An 11,531-nucleotide genomic window follows, 5' to 3' on the forward strand; every position below is an offset into this window, starting at 1 on the left:
ATTAATTTTTTAAATGATGAAGCCTAACAAATCAGAATGAAGACAACACAATTAAAAAAATTCCAAAATGACAACATGTATATATATATATATATATATATATATATATATATATATATATATATATATATATATATATATATATATATATATATATATATATATATATATATATATATACTGCTTTGGACACAGTTTTGTCTGTTAGTGGGTGGGGTATATTAGGCAGCAAGTGAACATTTTGTCCTCAAAGTTGATGTGTTAGAAGCAGGAAAAATGGACAAGCGTAAGGATTTGACAAGGGCCAAATTGTGATGGCTATACGACTGGGTCAAAGCATCTCCAAAACTGCAGCTCTTGTGGGGTGTTCCCGGTCTGCAGTGGTCAGTATCTATCAAAAGTGGTCCAAGGAAGGAACAAGGGTGAATCGGCGACAGGGTCATCATGGGCGGCCAAGGCTCATTGATGCACGTGGGGAGGGAAGCCTGGCCCGTGTGGTCCGATCAAACAGACAAGCTACTGTAGCTCAAATTGCTCAAGAAGTTAATGCTGGTTCTGACAGAAAGGTGGCAGAATACACAGTGCATCACAGTTTTTTTGTGTATGGGGCTGCATAGCCGCAGACCAGTCAGGGTGAAAAAAAAACCCAGCTGAAAACCGCTGAAAGCGCCAACAGTGGGCACGTGAGCATCAGAACTGGACCACAGCGCAATGGAAGAAGGTGGCCTGGTCTGATGAATCGTTTTCTTTTACATCATGTGGATGGCCGGGTGTGCGTGCGTCGCTTACCTGTAGAACACATGGCACAAGGATGCACTATGAGAAGAAGGCAAGCCGGCAAGCCGGTGTGATGCTTTGGGCAATGTTCTGCTGGGAAACCTTGTGTCCTGCCATCCATGTGGATGTTACTTTGACACGTACCACCTACCTAAGCACTGTAGATCATGTACACCCTTTCATGGAAACGGTGTTCCCTGGTGGCTGTGGCCTCCTTAAGGCAGGATAATGCGCCCTGCCACAGAGAAAAAAATGGTTCAGGAATGGTTTGAGGAGCACGAGTTTGAGGTGTTGACTTGGCCTCCAAACTCCCCAGATCTCAGTCCAATCGAGCATCTGTGGGATGTGCTGAACAAACAAGTCAGATCCATGGAGCCCCCACCTCGCAACTTACAGGTCTAAAAGGATCTGCTGCTAACATCTTGGTGCCAAATACCACAGCACACCTTCAGGGGTCTAGTGGAGTCCATCCCTCCACTGTGGGCAGGGCTGTTTTGGCAGCAAAAGGGGGACCAACACAATATTAGGTCATAATGTTATGCCTGATCGGTGTGTAAATAAAACTCCATACATGTTTACATGTACTCATTTGTCAGCAATAACAAAAAATGTTTTATGTTTGGAGAAATGACCATCAAACAGTAATGAAGTTATCAATAACAATTGGTTAGAATGTTCCATTTTGACTTGCTATATTTATAGGTTTAGCCATAGTAACATCCGTTACACAGATTCAAAGACTGCAAACAGATGGACAAATCAGCTGAGAGAAAAGTGATCTCTGACGCAACAACGCGGATATCTCTGACGCAACAATGCCCCCCTGTATCTACAAGGAAATATTTTTAGAAATCAACAAATCGTTTTTCACGATAATCTTTTACTCGGGATAGGCCGATAGTTTTAGTCAGATGGAGTCTTTGAGCCTTTTATAGGTTCCAGCTGAAATCAACTTTACAAGAATGTGTTACACTGCATTTTATCACCACACGATGGCACTGCCCAACAAGTATCCATCTTTATAACGCTCAGTACTTTTTCTTTTAAATAACGTGGATGTATATTTTCTGTCCACTTCCGAAACTCTCTACCCATATTCCGTATCCACTTAATCAAAGATGAATCAATGACATCAGTAATGGAAGAGTCCTTCAGCACCCGCAGGTGACACGCAGCGCGCATTACGCGCGTCTCTCATCCTCCGCGAGGTGATTTCATCTCTCCGTCCCGACACTTATCTTTCTTCCTACACCAAAGATGCCTTAAATAGCTTCAAGACTAACGATTTCCTGTCCAATGTGGACGGATAACTTTGCAGAAAAAGCTAGATTGCCATCCTTAAATCCTCCGAGTTTTCCAATCAGTTGAAACCATTTTAGATGTGGAACGGATGGTAAGGCTGTGTCATGAGGACAACTACAGATTCAACAGGGTGCGAAATACTGAATGACCTTCAGGGAAGCAGAGTTTTAAAAGGAATTTCTGTTAGCAATTCTCTGTCAGGGCGCATGTTCGCGCGCAACTAATATTGCGCCTCTGAAAGTAAGTTAAACTATTAAAAAGGCGTTTAAACAAAACAACAAATATACCTAATAAATCTATATTTAAAAAAGAATGGCATTTTTGTCGTTTTCACGGAGCGCTCGAGCAGCTTACTGTTGCTATGGTTACTTCCACAGGCTGACGCGACTTCTGTTCGCAGGCTTTTATTTAGCGCACTAATGTGACTTTTGTGCTTTTGGGAACGTTGTTAGGAAACGCTGCTGAAACGTATATGTAAAAATGTATTCTACTTGTTTTGACTTCTTTTAGGGGGCTTGAAGCCGCGGGAAGTCAGACCCTCCAAAACAGCCATAATCCGCAGCCTGCAGCACAGGTTGTATAAGTTAAATAACAAATGTTGGGCAGCCCTGAGCGCAGCACGATGGGGAGTCGGCGGGGAGACTGTCCTCCCCGAGCTCTCTCTCAGAGGAGAATCTAGACGCTCCATGATCTCTCAGCATGCCTGCCTGGACGAACCGGTCCTGTTCCTTCAACTGCAGTTGGGATGATAACGCGACGTACTGGGGCGTCGAGCACCCGGTCAACATTTTCCCCATTCCAGTGCTGACCGGGGTCACCGTCACCTGCGTCCTCTTCTTCTTTGTGGGTGTCACGGGGAACCTGATGACCATTTTGGTGGTGTCAAAATACAAGGACATGCGAACCACCACTAACCTGTACCTGTCCAGCATGGCCTTTTCGGATTTACTCATTTTCCTCTGCATGCCTCTGGACCTGTACAGAATCTGGAGGTACCGACCTTGGAATTTCGGCAACATACTTTGTAAACTCTTTCAGTTTGTGAGCGAGTGTTGCACATACGCGACCATTCTGAACATCACTGCTCTCAGTGTGGAGAGATACTTTGCTATTTGTTTTCCTCTTAGGGCAAAAATAGTCGTGACCAAGGGTCGCGTGCGAGGGGTCATTTTGGTCCTCTGGATAGTATCCTTCTTTAGTGCAGGACCTGTATTTGTGCTCGTCGGGGTCGAGCATGAATATGGGACAAACTCGTGGGATACTAACGAATGCAAAGCGACGGAATATGCCATTAGGTCGGGGCTCTTAACCATCATGGTTTGGGTCTCCAGCATCTTTTTCTTCTTGCCTGTGTTCTGCTTGACTGTTTTGTATAGTCTCATCGGACGAAAGCTCTGGAAGAGAAAGAGGGAGACGATTGGAGAGAACGCTTCGAGTCGTGATAAAAACAATAGACAGACCGTGAAAATGCTGGGTAAGTGCCCGGTTTCATCACAGTATCAGGTAACCGCGAAGTTGTTTATCATTTGCGCACTTTACGCACAAGCGCATCCATTACGCACGGGGTGCGCTTGGCACAAAACAGCAGCACAACCCTGCATAAACTAAAATGCTTTTGCTAGGGAACCTAAAAGTGTACTCTATGCGGTAACACCTAAATTAAATGTTTTTATTCAAGTAAAATGGGACATTGTACACCTTCCCGTGCAGAAAAGGTAAACATTTCTTTACGAATTCAAAATTTCTATGGGATCTCTATTAGTGATAGTACATTTCAATATATATATATATATATATATATATATATATATATATATATATATATATATATATATATATATATATATATATATATATATATATATATATATATATATATATTATGGAATTTGACTAATTCAAATGGTTGGTTACACTTTATTTTAAGGTGTCCAAGCTACTGTTTAATTATACATATAAGTACTGAGTAATAATAATTAACTACATGTACTTTACAGTAGCGTCAGGGTTTGGATTTTGATAAATTGCATGTAATTATGCACAATCTATAGTAATTACTACTGTAACACTTCATTTTACAATGAAACTGTCAAATAAAGTGTTACCTAATTGTTCTTTAGGAAGGAACTCAAGAAGATAAAGTGAAAGAGGAGACACTTGTTATTGCAAAGTTTGCGTTGTGAAAGGGTGATTCTTATTCTTATTTTAACAAGGGGGAGTTGTAACAGGGTTGACAGACCGCTTAATAAAACATTATGTCCACTAAAATCTATACTTTAGAATAAAATGAAACACATTGACTAATGTTTGTGTGCTGAGAAAACGTTAAACTAACAGTTAAAGTGTGAGGCTTTTGTTATTGTTAACACAAGTTTGTGATATTTTTGTCTGGTGAATAATATTTGCTTTCTGCAACAAAGTGAGGAACAAGGTGCCATTTCAATGTTCATTACCTCTCTCTGTCTCTCTCTCTAACAGCTGTGGTGGTGTTTGCCTTCGTGCTCTGCTGGCTTCCCTTTCATGTTGGACGCTACCTGATCTCCAAATCCACAGAGATGGGCTCTCCTATCATGTCAGTCATCAGCCAGTACTGTAATCTCATCTCCTTTGTACTCTTTTACCTCAGTGCAGCAATCAACCCTATTCTGTACAACATCATGTCCAAGAAGTACAGGATGGCAGCTTGCAAACTTTTCGGACTGCGTAATAACCCTCAGAGAAGCACATCAGTGGCCAAAGGAGAGAGTCCACCGTGCTGGACGGAATCCACTGCCAGCGTGTGACTGCATGTGACAGACTCTCTTTTGCCGTTAACAGCCATTTCAAACCTCATCTACTGCTGTCTCTTAATTAGACAAAATATTTATATGAAGGTCTCATGCATTTTCAGACAGATCAGGGAGTATTTTAGAAAGATGTCATTAACAGCCATTTGTCTATCCAAGCTAAATACCTTGATGTTTTATATATATATAAAAAATGCTTGTAAATGGAGAGAGAAAAAGATGACTTCAGTTGCCTTAAATCTAAATGAAATCTGGAAGACAAAATTAGCACTGTAGATACAGCAGAATCCTCACGCGCCTGATGACAGGGACTGCAGGGGTAATGCCGTTCATTTGCCTCGTGCCTGAATGCACGTCATGCTCTTTTAGCCAGTGTTGTCACTTTCTTCATGTGCGTGTTTCATAAGGCTCCGCACCCGCCCTGAAGCAATACACAGGATCCAGAAGCTTTTGAGAAAAGTTCATTCAAAACAAAGAAACATAAAACAGTCAAAATTGCATTGGTGCATTTAAGTACTCGGACATCATAAAAGCTTGCTTTTTTGTTCTCAGTGTTTCATGTGCTAAATGTGTAAACTGTTGGGACGGAATTACCCAGTTGTTGAGAAGAATTTCATAAAACCACTGCAATAACCGTTGTGACAGTATATTCGTACGTTAGCAAGTCCTCTTACATCCAATTCTATCTGTTGTGGAAACTGCATGTGTCTTGTGTTCTAAAATGATGTACACTACATAAGATTGCATATTTGTACTTTGTAAAATATGTAAATATACCCATATTTAATTGGATATTTGCTGTGTTTTGTAGGTTTTCTTTTGTAAGAACAATGACAATATGACAAATTAATTATGATATACATGAATATATTGTGTGTGTGTGTATATATATATATATATATATATATATATATATATATATATATATATATATATATATATATATATATATATATACACTCACCTAAAGGATTATTAGGAACACCATACTAATACGGTGTTTGACCCCCTTTTGCCTTCAGAACTGCCTTAATTCTACGTGGCATTGATTCAACAAGGTGCTGAAAGCATTCTTTAGAAATGTTGGCCCATATTGATAGGATAGCATCTTGTAGTTGATGGAGATTTGTGGGATGCACATCCAGGGCACGAAGCTCCCGTTCCACCACATCCCAAAGATGCTCTATTGGGTTGAGATCTGGTGACTGTGGGGGCCATTTTAGTACAGTGAACTCATTGTCATGTTCAAGAAACCAATTTGAAATGATTCGAGCTTTGTGACATGGTGCATTATCCTGCTGGAAGTAGCCATCAGAGGATGGGTACATGGTGGTCATCAAGGGATGGACATGGTCAGAAACAATGCTCAGGTAGGCCGTGGCATTTAAACGATGCCCAATTGGCACTAAGGGGCCTAAAGTGTGCCAAGAAAACATCCCCCACACCATTACACCACCACCACCAGCCTGCACAGTGGTAACAAGGCATGATGGATCCATGTTCTCATTCTGTTTACACCAAATTCTGACTCTACCATCTGAATGTCTCAACAGAAATCGAGACTCATCAGACCAGGCAACATTTTTCCAGTCTTCAACTCTCCAATTTTGGTGAGCTCGTGCAAATTATAGCCTCTTTTTCCTATTTGTAGTGGAGATGAGTGGTACCCGTTGGGGTCTTCTGCTGTTGTAGCCCATCCGCCTCAAGGTTGTGCGTGTTGTGGCTTCACAAGTGCTTTGCTGCATACCTCGGTTGTAACGAGTGGTTATTTCAGTCAAATATGCTCTTCTATCAGCTTGAATCAGTCGGCCCATTCTCCTCTGACCTCTAGCATCAACAAGGCATTTTCGCCCACAGGACTGCCGCATACTGGATGTTTTTCCCTTTTCACACCATTCTTTGTAAACCCTAGAGATGGTTGTGCGTGAAAATCCCAGTAACTGAGCAGATTGTGAAATACTCAGACCGGCCCGTCTGGCACCAACAACCATGCCACGCTCAAAATTGCTTAAATCACCTTTCTTTCCCATTCTGACATTCAGTTTGGAGTTCAGGAGATTGTCTTGACCAGGACCACACCCCTAAATGCATTGAAGCAACTGCCATGTGATTGGTTGATTAGATAATTGCATTAATGAGAAATTGAACAGGTGTTCCTAATAATCCTTTAGGTGAGTGTATATATATATATATATATATATATATATATATATATATATATATATATATATATATATATATATATATATATAGTTAATCTATCTATATCCTATTTCACTAAATATAATGATGGATGGATGGATGGATGGATGGATGGATGGATGGATGGATGGATGGATGGATGGATGGATGGATGGATGGATAGATAGATAGATAGATAGATAGATAGATAGATAGATAGATAGATAGATAGATAGATAGATAGATAGATAGATAGATAGATAGATAGATAGATAGATAGATAGATAGATAGATAGATAGATAGATAGATAGATAGATAGATAGATAGATAGATAGAATAATCGATCAATAGAACGATAGAACGATAGAATGATAGATAGATAGATAGATAGATAGATAGATAGATAGATAGATAGATAGATAGATAGATAGATAGATAGATAGATGATAGATAGATAGATAGATAGATAGATAGATAGATAGATAGATAGATAGATAGATAGAAAGATAGATAGATAGATAGATAGATAGATAGATAGATAGATAGATAGATAGGATCGTTCTGTTCTGGAGAGCAGCGTTTAAACCCCCTTTGGGTAAACAACAGAACAGAACCAACAATGCATTACAGATATCATTAATGTCAATATTTAAATTTACAACATAATTCGGGTATTTAGTCTGATTCAAGGGGAATCAGAATGCCTAATCCTGACTGACAAGAGGAGGAGCTGGGGATGGAGGAGGGTAATTAGCTCCGGAGAAATGCGATAGCTGCTGATAGTACTGAAGAAGCTTATATATGTATCCTGTGATAGACATCATATTCCTATAGGTAGACGTGATCAGCTGACAGTCAGCTGAGGTGAGCTTGTCTGGCCTGCCCAGAGTCCTGACCTCAACCCGATAGACCACCTTTGGGATGAATTAGAGCGGAGACTGAGAGCCAGGCGTTCTCGTTCAACATCAGTGCCTGACCTCACAAATGCGCTTCTAGAAGACAAACTCCTAAACCTTGTGGAAAGCCTTCACAGAAGAGTTGAAGCTGTTATATCTGCAAAGGGTGGGCAAACTCCATATTAAACCCTATGGATTAAGAATGGGATGTCATTAAATCCATGTGCATGTAAAAGCAGACGTCCCAAAACTTTTGGCAATATAGTGATAGACAGACAGAAAGACAGAATAAAAGATAGATAGATGATAATACTTGGATACAATTGGATACAATGTAACTTGGAATAGTATTTCAATTTAAGACCCTGTGTTCATTTTCATAACCCCAAAAATAGACGCAGTGGTCTGTAATGGGCTTTAAATAAATAATAAGGGATTTTATGATATCCATGTGTAAAGTCTGACTGTTGGAGTTTTATTGGTGTCAACTCAAGGTTAGAGTGCCCAGACTGGAGAGAAAGAGGATTACAGAGGAGAATGCTTTCATAAATCAGTCAGATCTCGTCATGAGGCAGAAGGTGACGCTGCAAAACGAGATTGTCCACCATTCACAAATGCCACTTCTGCCTACCATCACCATAAAATGTATACAAAAAATAAAAATACCACAGCCCTGATGGAGAGGGGGAGTGTAAACCCTCTTCAAAGTGTCAATTACAGGTCAATTAAAAAAAAAAATCATACCTGGACAAACCGTTTTTAATGTTTGACTTCCATTAAATGGTTTTTGTAGGCTTTATAAAAGTCGGATTTTAATTTGTGATCGCAATCAATTTCCACAAACATAACTCTAAATGTCTTCACCAGTGTTGGGGGGTAACGCATTACAAGTAACACTGATTTTTCAAATAAGTAACGCAGCGCCGTTTTATCATATCAGATATGTTTGAGTGTGTCGAAATTTATGTTATAATGCTACTCTGTGCGTTTGCAATGAGGCAGGGCCGTAACCACCATAGACATTGAGGGGGAGAAGTCCCCCCCAATAATTAGAAATGGCCAAATTGTCCCCTCAATATTTGAAAATCTTGCACTGTTCTCCTGCACTCCATTATGCAGCCCTCTGTATGTTGTTGTTGTTAGGATGACAAAAAGGTTTAAAGAGCATAAATGTACCAAATATTGTTTTAGAAGTCCCCAACAACAGTTTTGCATGCATGCAATGACAAAAAAGACTTTAGTTTTCTTATAATATGCATTTATTTTTACCTGTTTTGACAGCGATTCCTTTAGTGATTCACTTTTCAAAACCCCGCCTTTACGTGACGCTAATCTGCGGTGATTGGTCCGATGACCCAGTCAGTTGTGATTGGTATAGTCTGTGCAGATATTTTCGGAAACGGAACGCCCATCAAAGTCTTATAGTGACAGTCATTTGTTAATATGTGTCAGGAGTTATGAATATGAAAACCGCGTCGGTACCGTTTGGTTGTAATATGAGCCTCAGCTGATCTCATTCATAAAAAACTCCTCTATTCTCCTCACGAAGACTCGCGACAAATCAACATCCCTCAGGGCTTTTAGTTCAAAAGTGTGCAGATGAGGAGACATATTGATAGATTCTCATATGTCTGTGTCAAAATTCTAAACAGAGGAGTATTTTTTATTCAATACTTCCTCAAAATGCGCAGATGTAGCCTAATCATGAGCGATTGAGTCTCTTATGTGTTGTTTTCAGTTCATACTGGCAGCCGGAGGGCGCTCTGTGCACATGTAGTCCATATATGGTACAGACAGACGAAGAAGATACCATGTGCCATAATAGAAGTCCATAATAAAAGCTTCCTGAGATCGCGAAACATGCAAATAGAGACATTTGAAGACTAATAAACACACAATCGCGACGATGTATGGTTTGTCTTCAAGCCACTCAGTCTTCAAATGCTCATCCTTGGGCAGATGAAAAAAGTTTGCTTTTGAGTCGCACTTCAGAACACAGCGTCTCGTCGCCATGATGTTTTCTAGTTTTCACTGGCGTCTTGGAGCGCAATAAGTGGGCGTATCGTATTCAAATAACTTGACAAGTTGACGTCATCTAGTCAGAGAAAAAGCTTCGGTCTTCTAACGATTCTTAAAAATGACTCAGAGTCGACTCTTACTTTTGAAAGAAAATAACTATATATACGGTGCACTGTCATATTTCAAACTTTGCAGGATGTTTTTGTTCACTTAGATCTATGTTACACACTACATGAAAGGTAAATTTCAAAATTCCATGATAGGTGCTCTTTAAAAGTTACATTTTAATCTGGTTTGCCTCGGTGGTCTAACAGCGCTCGTCAATGTCAAAATGACTGAGATGGCCAATCAAATCAAAGTAGGCAGGGTTTACATTCTCTCTTGGCTCATGCACACACAGACGAGCATGTCAATCTATCGGTTAAAGGGATAGTTCACCCAAAAACAAAATGTTTATGTTTATCTGCTTACCCCCAGGGCATCCAAGATGTAGGTGCCTTTGTTTCTTCAGTAGAACACAAATGAAGATTTTTAACTCCAACCGTTGCAGTGTGATAGTCGTATAATGCATGTCAATGGGGATATTTTAGAGTATGAGAGCAGTGAGAGTAAAACCACATAGACATACGAATCCTTATTAAACCATGTGGCTCGTGGCGACACATTGTTGTCTTAAGACATGAAACGATTCTGCGAGAAACCGAACAGTATTTGTTAAATTTTTTAACCTCTTATCAGACGAATGTCATCTAGTATTCCCAGCACCATAACTTCCAGCGAATAAGGTCAAAATACTTGCGTGAGCAAAGATATATATACGTAGATGCCTCATTCGACTGATCCGTGCAGGCACTAACAAGGAATCTATGTATATATCTATGATCCGTCGGTATTTTGCATGTATTTTGACCTTATTCGCAGGAAGTGATGGCACGGTCACAGCTGATGCAGAGCCATAGAAAAAAATTAAATACATTTTTAAATATGGATATTTTTCTTACACAAATGTATCGATTCGCTTCAGAAGGCCTTTATTAACACCCCAGAGGCGCGTGGAGCACGTTATTTGACGGACTGATGCACTTTTATGGACTTCAAAAACAGAGCAACAATTACTATTATAATGCTTGGATTAGCCAGAACATTTTTAATATAACTCCGATTTTAATATAACTTTTCTGAAAAAAGAATGTCATATACACGGATGACTTGAGGGTGAGTAAATCATGGGCTAATTTTCATTTTTTGGGTGAACTATCCCTTTAATGCCATTGTGGAGAGAGACTCGATTCTTTCTTTCTTAATATACAATCATTGATGAACATGTTTGATTTTAATGAAGAAAAAAAAAAAAGAGAGCGGATTAGAACCCAGAACCTTTGACACAGTTTACACAAATTCTACCACCAGACCACGAGAGAATTCAAACGTATTCAGCAGATATATGTATTCCTTCACTAATGCAAATAATCTTGGTACTAGTAATATATGTAACGCAAATTAATGCAAATATTGTTTGCAAATAGTCCCAAAATAATTATTTTCCAACTAGAATTACACTTAGAATTT

General features: G+C 39.6%; 1 protein-coding gene across 1 annotated transcript; it reads left to right on the forward strand.

The window, feature by feature from the left end:
• Window positions 1-2,778: 2,778 nt before the first annotated feature.
• Window positions 2,779-4,862, forward strand: ghsra (growth hormone secretagogue receptor a; the record flags this gene model as incomplete). Its single annotated transcript, XM_079819453.1, has 2 exons — window positions 2,779-3,553; window positions 4,558-4,862. 2 exons carry the CDS (start codon window positions 2,779-2,781, stop codon window positions 4,860-4,862), a joined length of 1,080 nt encoding a protein of 359 aa, XP_079675579.1.
• Window positions 4,863-11,531: the final 6,669 nt, after the last annotated feature.

The sequence above is a fragment of the Gobio gobio genome, assembly GCF_949357685.1.
Source record: "Gobio gobio genome assembly, chromosome: 6".
Classification (NCBI taxonomy): Eukaryota; Metazoa; Chordata; class Actinopteri; order Cypriniformes; family Gobionidae; genus Gobio; species Gobio gobio.